This window comes from Gorilla gorilla, chromosome 12 (genome assembly GCF_029281585.2).
Source record: "Gorilla gorilla gorilla isolate KB3781 chromosome 12, NHGRI_mGorGor1-v2.1_pri, whole genome shotgun sequence".
NCBI classification, from domain to species: Eukaryota; Metazoa; Chordata; class Mammalia; order Primates; family Hominidae; genus Gorilla; species Gorilla gorilla.
In genome coordinates this window covers 138,831,580-138,849,789 of record NC_073236.2, presented here as the reverse complement: position 1 = coordinate 138,849,789, position 18,210 = coordinate 138,831,580, and the positions used below count along the sequence as shown (strand labels likewise).

General features: G+C 47.7%; 1 protein-coding gene across 9 annotated transcripts in view; it reads left to right on the top strand.

The window, feature by feature from the left end:
- Window positions 1-18,210, top strand: part of SNTG2 (syntrophin gamma 2) — a 388,440-nt gene that overhangs the window by 138,494 nt on the left and 231,736 nt on the right. For all 9 annotated transcript variants that reach the window (XM_055378685.2, XM_031008374.3, XM_055378682.2 and 6 more), the window contains exons 3-4: window positions 3,648-3,704; window positions 3,805-3,862. In XM_055378685.2, coding sequence (XP_055234660.2) covers window positions 3,648-3,704; window positions 3,805-3,862 — 115 coding nt within the window. The remainder of the gene's footprint in view (window positions 1-3,647; window positions 3,705-3,804; window positions 3,863-18,210) is intronic.

Here is an 18,210-nt window from a genome sequence, read left to right as displayed (position 1 = left end):
GCCTGCAGGCAAAGGCCTTATAGGTGTGTCCTCATATGGTAGAGTTACTGGCAAGGGCTGGCTTCCTGGACTGCAGGCAAAGGCCTTATATGTGTGTCCTCACATGGTAGAGTTACTGGCAAGGGCTGGCTTCCTGGACTGCAGGTGGCAGCTTTATAGGTGTGTCGTCACGTGATAGAGTTACTGGCAAGGGCTGGCTTCCTGGCCTGCAGGCAAAGGCCTTATATGTGTGTCCTCACATGGTAGAGTTACTGGCAAGGGCTGGCTTCCTGGCTTGCAGGCAAAGGCCTTATAGGTGTGTCCTCATATGGTAGAGTTACTGGCAAGGGCTGGCTTCCTAGACTGCAGGCGAAGGCCTTATAGGTGTGTCCTCATATGGTAGAGTTACTGGCAAGGGCTGGCTTCCTAGACTGCAGGCGCAGGCCTTATATGTGTGTCCTCACATGGTAGAGTTACTGGCCAGGGCCAGCTTCCTGGCCTGCAGGCGAAGGCCTTATATGTGTGTCCTCACATGGTAGAGACAGCGAGGTGGGGGTGGGGAGAGAAAGAGCAAGAGAGAAAAAATAGAAAAAAAAAGAGAGAGAGAGAGTGCTGTATCTGCTGTCTTTTCCTGTTCCAACCCTATCAGATAGGGCCCGCCTGAATGACCTCATCTGACCTTAGTTACCTCCTACAGGCCCTACCTCCAGTGCAGTCACACTGGAGGTCAGGACTTCAACACGGATTTTAGGGGGACACAGTCCCATTCCCAGCACTTCCTATTAGGGCTCACAGTACAGCTCTCACTTTCCAGATGCAGAAACTTGATTTTAGAGAGATTTAGAGACCTAAATACCTAAATGGCTAGTACAAACGTACACAGAAAGGAACATTTCAAGAGACTGCACAAAGCAGGTATGAAATAAATATTATTCTGGCTTAGCTAAAATCATAGAGAACAAGCTCTTCACATTCCAGTAAACATATATTTATGTTGGTTGTTAATGGTGTAATTTTTTTCTTACCTAACTTGTTAAGAATATTAGTCCAGATTTTACCACAGGTGATCAGTTTCTTGATATTTTCTTTGAAATATCAAGGATATTTTAGGATATTTCAGGATATCTTCCTGACATGTATAAGTGAGTCAAATGACAGTTTTAAAATGTCATTCTTTGGCAGTCTATCAAGGCAGAAACTAACTTGTTTCTTCTCAAAATGTATTTTCTGTCATCTTGTACTTGCTTGCATGAGTTTCAAATACTTACACTAACAGCTACAATTTTAAAATGTTATTGAGCATTTTCAGAAATTCCATACAGAGAGGCCTCCAGTTACTATGACGTAGATAATTCAATTTTCTCATCCTCCGTAGCCTCAGAACTCAGAAGCGTAAGGCTGTTTGCTGTGGCACACAGAGGAGCAGCTGGCAGGTGGACAGACGCCTTTCTCCCCACTCCCTCAGTTGGCCATGAACACTACAGAATTTAGCGTCTGCTGAGGGAGGGAATGAACCCCCTTGGTTCTGCAGTCCACATTCGTTGTGAGATGCCTTCTGGCCTGCCAAGTCAAACGTCCATGTCTTGAGGAGGAAAACGGTATGCCTCCCACACGCAGGAGTAACTCCCTCTCCCTCCTCTATAGAGGATATCCTTGGAAACCCTCTGTCCACATAATGGGATTTATTTATTCAGCTTTATTGAGCTATAACTAATAAAAATTGTACATGCGTAAGGTGTACAGGGTATGTTCTCATATGCATATACATTGTGAAATGCACACTACAAACAAGCTAATACATACATCACCTCTTACAGTTACCTTTGTTTTTTGTGGTGAGGACATGTAAGGTTTATTCTCTTAGCAAATTTTAAGGAAATATGGTATTATTAACCATAGTCAGCATGCTTTCCATTAGAGCCACAGAACTTGTTTACCTTACAGCTGAAATGTTGCCCGCTTTGGCCTGCACCTCCGCCCCCCCACCCCGAACCCCCCTGGTAACCACGGTTCTACCCTCTGCTTCTGCGTTCAACATCCTTAGATTCCACGTGCAGGAGACCGTGTGGTATTTGTCTTTCTGTGCCTGGCTTATTCCACTCGGCACAGTGCCCTCCAGGCTCATCCATGTTGCCACAGATGGCAGGATTTCCTTCTTTATGGCTGAAGGATGTTCCATTCGGTGTATCTACTGCATTTTCTTTATTCTCGCATCTACTGGTGGACACTTGGGTTGTATCCATGTCTTGGCTGTTGTCAGTGATGCTTTGATGAGCAGGTTTAAGAGCCTGTTACTCTGTCCACTGGTGCAGTGTCACTGGAAAGCATCTGTGGCATTTCAGGTAAATACTGAGAATGCGGATGCAATGAGAGCCCGTGGTATGGACGTCCCAGGAGTGGCTCTGACTTTGCTGTTCACAGTATCTGGAATACAGTCTAACACCAAGAAAAAGCCAAAACGATCACTCTGTAGCAAAGTCCCCGAAATACGGCTTTTTTTCTGTGTATAAAATTATTTTTGTCAGTTAAAAATACTATATGTCCAAAAAAGATCAAAATGGTAAAATTTCCAATTAAAGTATTATTTGCTGTGTCCCCATATACACACTTAAACACAGGTATATTTGCTCTAATTTTTGGTTTCTTTCGTTTGAGTTTATGAAGTATTTCCCCCTAAGAAGGACATTCCTGGGGTGTCTCAGGCTGTGGAAGCCCTCACAGCAGCCTCCCTGCATCTGCACCTGCACCGCTGGCCGGGGTGGGAGCTCCCAGGTCCCCCCTTCGGCGTGGGCTCTGCCACCCTCTTACTTCTTTGTCCTTGCTTTGCACAACAGATTCCTTTCAGAGCCATTCAGCCTGAACATGCTCATGTTTCCTCTTAGAACTCAAAGAATGTCTGTCACTTCTGTTTTTCCTGTAGTGTCTTTTTGAGGTAAAAGCGCCTTTTGGCCACTGTCCATCTACCCCAGGCTGCCTCTGTGCGCCCCCTCAGAGCGGCACCAGTCACTCATGTCTACCTGAAGTTGGCAACAGTCGCATTCATCAGATTAGACCACAGCAAAACATAGGTGCATGGCTTAATGCGCAAGAGATTTGGAGATTTTTTACCATTTCACTAGCCAGTTAAAGGCCTATTGTGCTTTTAGCTTTTTATCACAACCTACCCTTAAATATCCCAGGCATCTGTGGTCAGAGGACGTGAAAAAATTGATCATTCATGAATTAATATTGGTTGAAGATTGTCCTAAACACGGCTGACTTCAGCAGAGACGTACAGTGAAGAGGGAGCCCGTCCTGGGGTTGGTGGGTAGAGAGCGGTTCTAAAACAGGACTGAGTGCTCTGCCCCGCTTCCCTTTCACCACCTGGGAGAAGGTCTCTGTTCCTCACAAGCAGAATGCAGACGGGATGACAGTTCTGTGGGGATTCTTCCTGGATTTCAGACAATGCCTGGAATGGGGCCTATTCTTTATCACTGTCTTCGTTTTCATACGTGCAGTACCACGGAGTAAAGATTTGAAATAGTGTCATTACTGTCATATTTAGCCAAAGTTGCTTTGGAAATATAATTTAACACGTATTTGGGTTTAAAGGAAGAATTTCTTTTGAATTCACTTTCTGATAGTGCATTTTAACCTAAACTCGGTTTGTTTTCTAAAATTTTTTAAAGCGCAGAACTGTTACACTCCGCAGACAGCCAGTTGGCGGCTTGGGCCTGAGTATAAAGGTATGGAAATGGTTTTCTCTATTCCTGCTTTTTATTTTTGAAGAACTTTCCAGTGTGAATCATGATAACCATGTTTCTTTCTGATGGCTTTGTCTTTCAGGGAGGTTCTGAGCACAACGTCCCTGTCGTCATATCAAAAATATTCAAAGACCAAGCAGGTAAAAACAGCTAAAATGACCTGTATATGCATCGCAGCCATTTGTAAGATAACAAATTACTGAAAATGATAAAAATCAGCAGATATGTGTTTTGCTCGATTACCTAAACTTCCGTTTTATTTTTGTAGCTGTGTCTTGTTTCAAAGGATGCTTCTTATGCCCTGATCTGAGGCTGCCCTTTTTAACCTCTGCTGATCCCTCTGGCCCTTAAGAGAGACACTAATTCTCTGTTTGAGGTATCAGGTTATCCCCCCCTCTAAAGATATTGATGATTCAGGGGTTTGAATGCTGATTTTAAGGTATTTTAAAAATTGAGGAGAATTACATATAGATGGAGAAGTCCATGGTGTTCGTTGAAGTATCTGATACACAAGTCTCTGAGCCTAAGAATGTAATGAGCCTGTTGCAGGACTAGCTTACCGCGCTCAGGTGGGGCTGAAACGCTGTCCGTTCTGCACTTGGCAGCTGGTGGTACTGCACTGACTACCACCTCCATCCCTGAAATGAAACACTGGCTATGGGAATAATCACAAGAATAACTGACATTCATAGGGAGAGATTACTCTGTGTAGAATCGAAAAGTGAGGGTGGGATTTCTGGCCACACATTCCACTATCGGGTAGACTGTTTCTCATACAATTCGATTTTGGACATAATGAATCCCCTGTGGTAAACTCCATGCATCTCTCTCCCTATCAGGAGGATTCTGCGTCCTTGTGGCTGGCCTCCTCCCACCTGGTCCAGCAGCTCCTGGGTATGCAGCCTTAGGCCACTCCTCCCCTGCTTTCCAGAGCAAGGGGCACCTGGACATGCGGTCCGTGTCGGGGGGTGGGGCGGTTAGCTTATGTCCTTGAGGCCTTCAGGGGAACAGGAAGCAAGACAGAGTGGGCAAGCGGGGTGGCCTTATGACCTCATGTGCCTCACACCAGAAAGCACAGCCACTGCAGGGGACCCCTGGCTGTGTCCCTGGAGGGGACATGCTTCTCTCCACGCTCTACCAGAAATGTGGAAGTTTTGGGTGAAAAGCACAGAATAAGCTCATACTTTTTCTCTAAACATTCTTACTCATTTCACCCAATTTTACCCAAACCATAAGCCCAGTATGCAGGTAGAGTGCCCTGAAAAGGCTGGAGGTCCCAGGCTGGGGAAGCCTTAACAATGAGCCCTCTGAAGGTGGGTGCAGTGAGGGCAGCGATGGTCAGGTCCTCTGAAGGTGGGTGCAGTGAGGGCAGCGATGGTCTGGTCCTCTGAAGGTGGGTGCGGTGAGGGCAGCGATGGTCAGGTCGTCTGAAGGTGGGTGCGGTGAGGGCAGCGATGGTCAGGTCCTCTGAAGGTGGGTGCGGTGAGGGCAGCGATGGTCTGGTCCTCTGAAGGTGGGTGCGGTGAGGGCAGCGATGGTCAGGTCGTCTGAAGGTGGGTGCGGTGAGGGCAGTGATGGTCAGGTCCTCTGAAGGTGGGTGCGGTGAGGGCAGTGATGGTCAGGTCCTCTGAAGGTGGGTGCAGTGAGGGCAGCGATGGTCAGGTCGTCTGAAGGTGGGTGCGGTGAGGGCAGTGATGGTCAGGTCGTCCGAAGGTGGGTGCGGTGAGGGCAGCGATGGTCAGGTCCTCTGAAGGTGGGTGCGGTGAGGGCAGCGATGGTCAGGTCCTCTGAAGGTGGGTGCGGTGAGGGCAGCGATGGTCAGGTCGTCTGAAGGTGGGTGCGGTGAGGGCAGTGATGGTCAGGTCCTCTGAAGGTGGGTGCGGTGAGGGCAGTGATGGTCAGGTCCTCTGAAGGTGGGTGCGGTGAGGGCAGTGATGGTCAGGTCGTCTGAAGGTGGGTGCGGTGAGGGCAGCGATGGTCAGGTCCTCTGAAGGTGGGTGCGGTGAGGGCAGTGATGGTCAGGTCCTCTGAAGGTGGGTGCGGTGAGGGCAGTGATGGTCAGGTCGTCTGAAGGTGGGTGCGGTGAGGGCAGTGATGGTCAGGTCCTCTGAAGGTGGGTGCGGTGAGGGCAGTGATGGTCAGGTCGTCTGAAGGTGGGTGCGGTGAGGGCAGTGATGGTCAGGTCCTCTGAAGGTGGGTGCGGTGAGGGCAGCGATGGTCAGGTCCTCTGAAGGTGGGTGCGGTGAGGGCAGTGATGGTCAGGTCGTCTGAAGGTGGGTGCGGTGAGGGCAGTGATGGTCAGGTCCTCTGAAGGTGGGTGCGGTGAGGGCAGCGATGGTCAGGTCGTCTGAAGGTGGGTGCAGTGAGGGCCCTGATAGTCAGGTCCTTTGAAGGTGGCTGTGGCAGTGATGGTCAGGTCATCTGAAGGTGGGTGCAGTGAGGGCAGTGATGGTCAGGTCATCTGAAGGTGGGTGCAGTGAGGGCAGTGATGGTCAGGTCCTCTGAAGGTGGGTGCAGTGAGGGCCCCAATGGTCAGGTCGTCTGAAGGTGGGTGTGGTGAGGGCAGTGATGGTCAGGTCAGCCATGTGTGGTGCAGGAGACCATGTTCTGCTGCAGAGATTGTCGCAGTGGGATTTGGATTCCCCACAGCAGCTCTGAACACATTCTCAGGGAAGAGAGGTTTCCACAGAATGCGTCGCCATGAACTTTGCATCTGGGTAAAGATTCTTTTTCGGCAGAAGGACATTTAAGAGTCAGTTCAGCAACACATTTTTCTCCTTTTTGAGCAAGCTTACAAACCTGCTGTTAAACTTGCAGCAGATGGGATTCCATTTAATCCGGAATTAGGGGCCAGCAAGCCCCGAAACCCAGAGGCAGTCTCAGCCTCAGAGGTAGCAGGGGCTGTTCAGAAGGAAACCTAGGAATTTCAGTGTGATAAGAAATACAGGTTAGTTGTAACCAAGATGGCGGGAAAAGTGAGAGAGCTATGCAGGCCTCTGAATGAAAGGACGATTCTTTTCGAGGGTTTTTTTTTTGGTTTCTTCCCCCACCCCACCGACAGAGTCTCACTGAGATGCCCAGGCTGGAGTGCAGAGGCGCGATCTCGGCTCACTGCAACCTCCACCTCCAGGTTCAAGTGATTCTTCTGCCTCAGCCTCCTGAGTAGCTGGGACTACAGGTGCCCGCCACCACGCCTGGCTAATTTTTGTATTTTTAATAGAGGCGGGGGGTCTCGAACTCCTGACCTCAGGTGATCTGCCTGCCTCCGCCTCCCAAAGTGCTGGGATTACAGGCATGAGCCACCGCACCCGGCCTCTTTTTGAGGTTTTTAGAGCATTTCAAAAGAAACGTTATGATTCATTTGAACTACAGTATTTTGTTGCATGTATTACATCAAGTGTTATAATGGCGGTGTTGACGAGCTTGGCAGGGCCCAGTGCTTTGGCTCATATAAAGTGGGATTCCACACGGGTGCCGTGGGTCCACTGTTGCTGTGTCGGGCATGCTTGGTTCCTGTTGCACCCCTGAAGCCATCTGGCTGACTGATGGATAGTGGAAAGAAGGCATGGCCCAATGCAGCTCTGTTCCTGTCCTCTTTGCAAACATTTTCAGTTATTTTCATTAATGGGTTTTTTTTTAATTGGTGGATATGATGAAAAGTCTCAGAAAAGAGAATAAGACAGTAAGGTTAGCCAGTAGGTAACATTCAGTAAAGGATGTTTATGGTCAATTCAGAAAGAAAATCTATTTTACCTGTAGGAGAGAAACAGGTCAAGAAGGCCACACTCCCTGGAGTGTGAACGTGACCCTGGGGTTGTAGCCCGTGTGCCCTCCCGAGCCTCATCCCTGCCTCAGGCAACCAAGGCTTGGTCAGTGTGGTCAGGAGAAACTGGGACCCAGGAGATTCCAAACTTAGCAGTCTGCAGACCATGCTGATGCCATTCTCTTCTGACATTGGAAGCTTCACAAGTAACTCCAGTGTGGGAGCCCCAGTGGGAGGTCCCCACGCTCCTCCCAGGCCTGCTCCCAGGCTCGCATTCCATGCCTCCTGCAGATTTCCCACCCAGAGCCTGCCTGCCCGCCCCTGCTGCCCCCTCCTCCAGCCAGCTTGCCTGTCTCCATCCTCACCACCCCTCCAGGCCCAGGCCCAGGCCCACGACCTCAGCAGGCACTTGGAGATGAACTTACATGGTTCCTCCCTGCACCTGCCTCTCCCCACTGGGATCCATTTCATCAGCTGTGCCAGAGTTCATGTTTTACAGACACATTTATATCCTCATTTTATGCACATTCAGGAACAGAAAGTCCTGGCAATGAATTGGGAGTTTTTAGGGATCAGAAGCTTGGTCTCATTTATTTTATGTCTTCCATTCCATGTAAAACACAGAATGCATATTTTGCAGGAAGCAGAGCCCCTGGGTTGTCCTGAATGTCTTGTGTTAAACTGACACAGGAGTCTGGCCTCAGGATGAAGGGAGTGCAGGAGGCGCTGTGGGACTTCGGTGCTGGAGCCCAGGAGAGCATACCCTCTACCCCACGGAGCACAGCGCAGCCAGATAGGGTGGGATGCAGACAAACCAAATGCGGGGTGATCAGTTAGAACTAGGAATACCTACAGATGCTAAGAGAAGCTGTCTGCATTCCTCCACGTTTTAGATCCTCTTCTGGATGAGCAGGTCTGCAGTTATCCCCAGGTGATGAGAGACCGGGAGAGGTGGGAAAGCTCTCCAGCTCTCATTCTCCAGGGACACCAGAGCAGCCAGGTAGCCCGAGGCTTCACCTCGCTCATTTTTAAGAATGAGGCAGTTGTAAGATGTTAGATCAATGCAAAATATAAAATTATTAGTGTGTTTATTTATCCATGAGTTTATCCAATCATATTTAATAAACAACTTCTACAGATAAGACGCTTCTCGGGCCATCCGCAGAGACCAAGGCAGAATTCTTGCCATTGCAGAGCTTGTAGACAACTGGAGAAGGCAGGCAGTGAACACGTGTCGATACATTTGCAGAGATGACGGCTCCTGTGGAGTGAGCGAAACCGTGGTACAGAGGAGACGGGGAGAGGGCGCTGTTTTTTGTAATGTGGTTAATGCTTTTATCCTGTGAGTAAGAGAGTCAGCTGAAGTTTGTTTAAAATTAGTGTGATTAGGGTAGCTTCTCATTTAAGAAAAGTCACCCTGGCTGTTGTGAGGAGGCTGTTCCGGGAAGCAGGGAGGAAGGTGGAGAGCCAGTGCAGGGTGCAGGAGGGGCTGCGGTGCCCTGCCATTCTGGGATTTTGGTGAATTTGTAGATAAGTGGCCAGAAGCCGGATGTCCTTGGAGGCTCCACGTCACATGCTGCTGAAGGGTGGGCTGCGTGTCTGAGAGGAAGGAGGACTCAGGCCAGGTTGAGGTTTCCTTTTAGCCTCAGCACCAGGGGGGCTGATGGTGCGTTTAATGAAATGGCCGACACAGGTCCTGGGTTGTTGAGTGAATGTCAGAAGCAGAGCGTGGACAGCAGGGGCTCCGTGCTCCGTTTCAGGGCTGATTTGCTGGCCAGCGGAGTGTACCTGTGAGAGGATCAGAGGATGATATCAGGGTAAGAGAATTTTTAAAGAGAGGCATTTAAATTAAGTGAATGGCACTGAGGTGCTTCCCCAGAGACTTGCCGTAGGTGGAGAGGAGGGGGTGCCTGAGGCCTGAGTTAGGAGTGTGGACAGCCCAAGGCTGGACACTTGCCTGATGTCAGAGTGGAGCCAGGCAGCCCAGCCCAGCTCAGCTCACTCGCACCTTGAGTTCTTCGCGAAGAGTCTCGTGAGTCTCTGAATTGCCTGAGCAGCTCTGCGGAGCATGACAGAGCCAAGACCCTGATTGTACCGTTGAGGTGCGGCCTGCGTGCAGGATTCCACACCCTGGAGTCCCCGCCCCCTGGTGCCTCTGATGTGGAGACCTTCAGACCTCACAGGGGACTCAGGATCCACAGGTCCACGTCATGGGTGTGGAGAGGCTGAGAGGTCGAGATAGGTCTGAGACTCTCCTCAGTGCAGATATAGGGTTGAGCACATATGTCTAGACATTGTTTAATACCTGGTGAGATTGTATATTTTGGGGAGATCTATAATTATTTTTATTGTGTTTAATGGGAAATTTGTTAATATTACATTTGAAAAGTTAAATATAATTTTTCTTGACATTAAATATCAATCACAAATTTTAATTCTTTCAATTCATTAACCTTTCAAATAAATAATGATTATAAATATTTCTGTCTTTGTTTTTTTTTTTTTTGTTTTTTTTTTTAAATGGAGTCTTGCTCTGTCGCCCAGGCTGGAGTGCAGTGGTGAGTTCTTGGTTCACGGCAACCAACCTCCACCTCCCAGGTTCAAGTGATTCTCCTGTGCCTCAGCCTCCCGAGTAGCTGGGATTACAGGCACCCGCCACCACGCTTGGCTAATTTTTGTATTTTTAGTGGAGACGGGGTTTCACCATGTTGGCCGGGATCATCTCGATCCCTTGACCTCATGATCCTCCCCCTTTGGCCTCCCAAAGTACTGGGATTACGGGCGTGAGCCACCGCGCCTGGCCATGATTATAAATTTCTACCAATGATCCATTTGATGATTTTAAATTTCATGAACACCAGACAAAGCCTCCGTGCATGCTGTGATTGCAGGCGCACACTCATCGAATCGGTTGTTAGGTTAACAAACGTTATAGACCCCTGAGTGCTAAGCACTGTCCTCTGTGCTGAGAGTACAGAAGCAAAAAATAGACTGATTTCTTGCTTTCAGAGCGTGTACATTATAGTGGGAGAACATAATAAGCAAAGATCCAAATGAAATTATTATGTCAGGTATGGATAAGACTAGGGAGAAAAATATAGCTACATTTTTGCTAATACTTTCAGGCATTCTATGACCTTTAACTACCCTATGAGATAATGACTAGGATTTTCATTCCCATTTTACAGATGAGGACACTGAGGCAAAGATATGTTAAAGGGTTTGCACAGGGACAGACATGCAAATGGCAGAGCCGGGGAGTGACCCCCAAGACCCTTCTCTGGGTCATCGTCCGGTGCTGCTCCTCTTTCAAACGTTTGTAAAGAACCAGTGCAATGTGGTTACGACGTTTCTTCATTTATTCTTTACTTTTACACATTTCTTGGGTTATTGCTCTATGTTGGTGTTGCCTAGGGTTGATAACTTCCTAGTGTAGTAATAGTGAAATTATTAAACCAGAAAAGGAAAAAGCAGTGTCTTTTCGGACGAGCTGAGTGACAGGGTCTGTTCTTTGATGCATGGGTTATTGATTAGTGATACGAGATTTGATTAATTCTCTCAAGATAATTTAAAAATAAACACTTTGTATCGAGCTTTCTTTTTATAGTTGAACTTCTTTTGTTAAGTCAATAGACTTCTAATGTGCACATGTTTACCTAAGTTTTAGGTTTCTGCATGTATGTACCTCAGGGAAAAGACAAATGGAGAAAGGAAAAACTCACTTGTCAGCCTGGCCCGAGCCCTGCCGTGGGTCCTTTTGTCAGCGTGTGTGGCCTGGGGTGGTAGCATTGTGAAAACCTGGGGACTCCGTCCAGGAGGGGCCGTGTGTGCTGTGAAATCCTCTCAGCTTACGGTGGTTTGAGTGACTAGGGCTTGCTCTTCTCACTGAACGAGAAATCCGGCTGTTTGCTGTGGTTTTCTCCCAGTATCTTTCCGTCCTCCCGTGGCACCATCCTTAGCTTGTGGGTTTTATCCTCATGTTCATTGCCTTATATTTGCAAAATGGTGGCTGTATTTCAAGATAACATATCTTCTTTTTAGGTAGGAAAGAAGGGAAACGGGGCACCACCCCTGAAGAAGCACCGTGGTTCCATCTCCGGGAAGGAAAGCCTTCACGGTATTCCTTCGTTTCCATCCACCCACTGGAACCGGACCCAGGTTCACCCTCAGAAAGGCTGAGGGAGCAAGTTCTTCATGAGTTGTTGGACAGCCTTTTGCCACTCCCTTAGGGGAATGCAGGGGTTCCATTCACTGAGAGCAACACACTCTGCCCTCTGCTGAACCATGGGAGCAGGCCGGGCTCTGCCACGAGGCTGAGAGGGTTTGGTGGGGGCAGGGTGAGTGTGGGGTGGCCCCACTTGCATTTTGTCGTTGCCAGCTGTGCCATGCAGAGGTCTTGGCTGGGGTTTGTTTCTGTCCATGGTTTCAGGCATCTGCTGCAGGGCTTACAACTTAGATAAGGGTGGTTGCCATATGATGTTCTGCATGAGGTCCACCTTAGGTGCTTAGACATTTAAATTCTTAGATATGGTGTCCTTCACACTTTCATTCATGGCTTTAGTGAGGTGTATGCACCCGCCAAGGCTCACACGTCAGGAACCACACACGTACGTGCTCCTTAAGGCAGCCTTCAGCCTACTTAGCAACCGCTCTCCAAAAAATCTGTTTTATTACCTAAAATCACCATGGGCGATTGGATTTGACACCGTTCTATACATAGATTTTATGAGGATTGGATTTCTCTGAGCATGGTTCAGTACTGAGGATACCAAGCTCCTGCTCACTCTCCCTCCTATGAGATTCTTCCTCAGGACCCTGCTGCCCCTGGCCCAGAAATCATCCACGACTCCATTGCTTACGGAAAAGCTGACGTGCAGGCTGGGCTTTCCAGCTCACCTCGCATCCTGGGTCCCACAGCCACATTTGTCTCCTCCCTGCTCCGATGCATGGCACAGGATGCCACCCCAAGTCTCCACCCTCACCTGAAAGATCAGCCTCCCTCGCGTGTCACAGCCAGGTCAGGATGCACACCTGGTGGCCCCTGACCCTGAGGCCTCTCACCTTGCTCCTTGGTAATAGTGGGCGCACACTGTCATTGGGGTGCAGGGTATGGAGAGCTCCTTGGTAACAGTGGACACGTGCTGTCACTCGGGTGCAGGGTATGGAGAGCTGCTTGGTAACAGTGGACATGTGCTGTCACTCGGGTGCAGGGTATGGAGAGCTCCTTGGTAATAGTGGACACGTGCTGTCACTCGGGTGCAGGGTGCAGGGTATGGAGAGCTCCTTGGTAATAGTGGATGTGTGCTGTCACTCGGGTGCAGGGTGTGGAGAGCTCCTTGGTAAGAGTGGACATGTGCTGTCACTCGGGTGCAGGGTATAGAGAGCTCCTTGGTAATAGTGGACACGTGCTGTCACTCAGGTGCAGGGTGCAGGGTATGGAGAGCTCCTTGGTAATAGTGGATGTGTGCTGTCACTCGGGTGCAGGGTATGGAGAGCTCCTTGGTAATAGTGGACACGTGCTGTCACTCGGGTGCAGGGTATGGAGAGCTCCTTGGTAACAGTGGACACGTGCTGTCACTCGGGTGCAGGGTATGGAGAGCTCCTTGGTAATAGTGGGCATGTGCTGTCACTGGGGTGCAGGGTATGGAGAGCTCCTTGGTAATAGTGGACATGTGCTGTCACTGGGGCGCAGGGTGTGGAGAGCTCCTTGGTAACAGTGGACACGTGCTGTCACTCGGGTGCAGGTTATGGAGAACTCCTTGGTAAGAGTGCACGTGTGCTGTCACTGGGGCACAGGGTGTGGAGAGCTGGATGCACAGCTTCATCATGACATGTCATACTTTTGGAAAGCAAAAGCGGCTTGCGAAGTCCCCTAAGCCCCTTTTATTTCCCCTAACAGTGGTTTGCTCTCGGTGATCACCCAGTTCATACTTAATGAAATGAGGAAGAACGAAGCTCTCCTCTATGATTGGATGGAATTTACACGTGCTGTTTCCAACACAGCAAAACTTTCAAAACCGAAGCCAGACTCCATATAACACACAGAGAAAGGATGACGAAAACCACATGCTGAAAAAGGACGTGAAAGTCAGAGGGTGCCATCTGCATAGGAATTCCTGACATTGATACTTGTCGAATGAAAATAACTTCCATTTTCATTGGATCTTCATAAAAAACATATGAAATGGGCCAGGGATGCATGATTATTCACATTTCATAGGGCAGCAGATAAACAGGAATTATGAGTTGCCCAGTTTTACTTGGCTAACAAGGGCTTGTAAAGAGTCCTTTACTTGTACACTTAGATTTTTCCCTCGAAATCCAGTTCTTCCTACTATAGCATATCATCTCATTAGGTACAAAGAAAATTCATTCACAGCCACAGTTTAATTCCACTTAAATAAATTAATGGTAATAAATAATTTAATAAATAATAATGTTTCATAAGAATTTATCTGTAAGATAGGCCTGGGCCCTGTGGCTAATTTGATGTGTATATTCGGGAGACAAATGGAACAATTAGAAAATACTCAGAAAATTGCACAGAAAGGAAGGGGTGTTTTGTCCCTGAAAGAAAGGCAAGACGAACACGAACCTTCAGTCGTTCTTATGTGGAGTATTCATTGTTCAGTGCCAGGAAGTATCCTGAGCCGAAGGGCGGGTTCTTACAGAGGCCACCTGAGCTACGGTGGGAATGTCAGGTTGGACACGAGGCTCACTGTTACTCATGAAGATGTTGACACAGAACGACGATTTCTATAACCAAATATATATACTACACTTGGTGGGGAAGGAAAGGGAACACAAAACCCAGGTCCCAAAGCTCCCTGTTCAGGTCTCTGTGGCACAGCGGCTGTGGCGGAGTTTTGTCTGGATCCTATCGTCGTCTAAAGTCACGGCCTGGACACCTGTAAACACAGGACGAATCACCCTTTTCATACCAAAGTCACAGAGACTTATGAGCTTTGTGTGATGGGGTCCCCATGACATGGGCCTCCACCTGTATTTTATTGTTCTCTAGAATTTTCACCTGTTATTGGTGTCTTAGTGCCATGCACATGCCTTCATTGTGCCAGATCTGTGATTAATTTCTTTCTGTGTTAAATTTATTTCACCTGTTTTGCTGAATTTGCTGTGAAGCCTTTCTCCCCTAATACCTTCTCCTCTGCTTCCCTCCCTCCCATGTAAATATTGATTTAGATGTCTTTATATTAATGTAAGGTCCTGCCCTTCACATGGCATAGAGAAACCCGTGATGAATGCCCCCATTGTCCCTCAGAAAGCAGAGACTTGAGCAGTTGTGATGCCTCTTCCCAGAGCTGGAATCCTTCACAGCACTGCCTCTCTGGCATCCGCTCCTCACACCGCTGGGCCTTTGCCTTTGCCATTCATCGTGTCTGCTGTGCTGCCATATCTTCCTTTCTAGGCTCTAAAAAATGGCTTTTGAAATTCAAAATGTGATACAACTACTCAGGACAATGTGCCTGCACTAATATATAAGTCAGATACTATCTGGTTTTTCTTCTGGAGCTCTGTAAATATTTGATAGAGTCCTTCTATTTTAGACGGTTGAACCTGGATCTGGCTAAATGTGTATAGAAACGCAATGTCAGAAATCTTTTCTCACCTGGCGGTGGGTGGATGTGGAATTCAATTTGTAACTTTTAGGTCTAACTTTCCTAACTGTGCTTTCTATCACAAGCCAAAATCTGCTTTTTGTCTCAAGTTAGCTTTCCGTAAGAATGAAGGGAGTCCCATTTTCCGATCCCCAGATCTAGACAGAGGTACAGCAGATTGAATGAAGAATATTCTGGTGTTAACTGCTTTATTGCTGATGAATCAATGAAAGGCATGGTTTTAAAGCTATCAAAGTATAAATAGAACTTGACAAGGATAATATAAAATGGACTTAGTAGTTGAATGAGAAATGCTGAAACCTCAAAAAGAATCAAAAGAAACATCAGAAGCCCTGAAGTGTGCGTGCTGTGCACTGCAGGTCAAATTTAAATTCTGAGTAGGAAGAGGCTTCCTCCTCAAGAGAAGCTGGAAGCAGGAAGGGGAGTCAGGGTACTGCCGGGCCCCTCTTACCTTTCCAGGGTCCCTACTGTTGAGATTAGGACCGCAGGAGTGCAGCAGAGAATCCAGTTGTTTTGCTTTAGAAAGTGCCTGAAGAGCAAATCCTTCTGGCCCCAAAGATGCTGTCCTGGGATCTACTTTGCCATTGCTCCTCAAGTTCAGCCAGTGTTATGGCAGGTGTCAGCGTCCACCAATGGGGACCTTCCTGTAAGATGAAAAATACTTTTTAATTTAAATATACATAACACTTCAAAATGTCCAGTGTCCTTCAAATTACTTCAAGAATTTAGATTTCCCTGTTATCAATGATAAATAATCTCCCAGGGCCACTTAGAGAGAGAGACTCCCTGAGAAGAATCGTGTGTACTGAGGTTTAACCCTTACAGTCCTTTGAGAAGGATGGTGTGTACTAAGTGAGGTTTAACCCTTACAGTCCTTTGAGAAGGATCATGTGTACTAAGTGAGGTTTAACCCTTACAGTCCTTTGAGGAGGATCGTGTGTACTAAGTGAGGTTTAACCCTTACAGTCCTTTGAGAAGAATGGTGCGTACTGAGGTTTAACCCTTACAGTCCTTTGAGGAGGATCGTGTGTACTGAGATTTAACCCTTACAGTCCTTTCAGAAGAATCATGTGTTCTAAGTGAGGTTTAACCCTTACAGTCCTTTGAGAAGGATCGTGTGTACTAAGTGAGGTTTAACCCTTACAGTCCTTTGAGGAGGATCGTGTGAACTAAGTGAGGTTTAACCCTTATACTCCCTTGAGAAGAATGGTGTGTAGTAAGTGAGGTTTAACCCTTACAGTCCTTTGAGGAGGATCGTGTGTCCTAAGTGACGTTTAACCTTTACAGTCCTTTGAGAAGAATAGTGTGTACAAAGTGAGGTTTAACCCTTACAGTCCTTTGAGGAGGATCATGTGTACTAAGTGAGATTTAACCGTTATACTCCTTTGAGAAGGATCGTGTGTACAAACTGAGCTTTAACCCTTACAGTCCTTTGAGGAGGATCGTGTGTACTAAGTGAGGTTTAACCCTTATACTCCCTTGAGAAGAATGGTGTGTAGTAAGTGAGGTTTAACCCTTACAGTCCTTTGAGGAGGATCGTGTGTACTAAGTGAGGTTTAACCCTTATACTCCTTTGAGAAGAATCGTGTGTACTAAGTGAGGTTTAACCCTTCCAGTCCTTTGAGGAGGATCGTGTGTACTAAGTGAGGTTTAACCCTTACAGTCCTTTGAGAAGGATCGTGTGTACTGAGGTTTAACCCTTACAGTCCTTTGAGGAGGATCGTGTGTACTCAGTGAGGTTTAACCCTTATACTCCTTTGAGAAGAATCGTGTGTACTAAGTGAGGTTTAACCCTTACAGTCCTTGTGGGAGGGTCATGTATACTAAGTGAGTTTTAACCCTTACAGTCCATTGAGGAGGATCTTGTGTACTAAGTGAGGTTTAAACCTTACAGTCCTTTGTGAAGGATCGTGTGTACTAAGTGACGTGTAACCCTTACAGTCCTTTGAGGAGAATCGTGTGTACCAAGTGAGGTTTAACCCTTACAGTCCCATTTGAGGAGGATCGTGTGTACTAAGTGAGGTTTAACCTTTACAGTCCTTTGAGGAGGATCGTGTGTGCTAAGTGAGGTTTATGCCTTACAGTCCTTTGAGGAGGATCGTGTGTACCAAGTGAGGTTTAACCCTTACAGTCCTTTGAGGAGGATCGTGTGTACTAAGTGAGGTTTAACCTTTACAGTCCTTTGAGGAGGATCGTGTGTGCTAAGTGAGGTTTATGCCTTACAGTCCTTTGAGGAGGATCGTGTGTACTAAGTGAGGTTTAACCCTTACAGTCCTTTGAGAAGAATCGTGTGTACTAAGTGAGGTTTAACCCTTACAGTCCTTTGAGGAGGATCGTTTGTACTAAGTGATGTTTAACCCTTACAGTCCTTTGAGGGGGATAAGAAGAGTCTCCCTTGTGCAGGGACAATCACTGAAGTTTGGGGAAGTCTAGAAATTTTAAAAGAACAGGATTTTGGAAATGAATTTAGGTCAGTGTTCAAACCCCACTGTGCCCTTTTGAGTGGCCCCGAGATGGCCCAGGGTCTGCCCTCCAGGACCTTGGCGGAGGTGGGGGCCAACGGGTTCCTCTTCTAACAGACTCTGGTGGAAACAGTATCAGTTTCCTTATGACCGACACAGTAGTGAGGGAATATCATGATAAATTTATGACTGAAACACGTTACGTTTGTGCAGTTCACGTAGACAACGGGGATGGAATCGTAGGCGGTTCGATGTGGCGTCTTCAGAGCTTAGGGTGCTTGTGAGTTAAGGGAGCTTGGTGGTCACGGGTTTTAGGGCTTTCTTTCTGAGAAGCAGAGCTATTGAGTGCTACCTAATTGAAAAGATTGTGTGAGCCTGTCATGTTTTTCTCTTATTCACTAGAACACTTTATCAGCCTGCCAGCATTGGAAAGGAAACAGAAGCTGCCAGGGAAGGAGGTGTGAAAACAGCTCCAGTTACTCAGGCAAGGCTTTGGCTGCTCACCCGTGGCCCTGGCTCACGCAAAACTCTCCAGAATTAGGGGTGCTCTGGTGTGTGGGTGGTCTGGTGTGTGGGTGCTCCAGTGTATGAGTGCCCTGGTGTGTGGGTGCTCTGGTGTGTGGGTG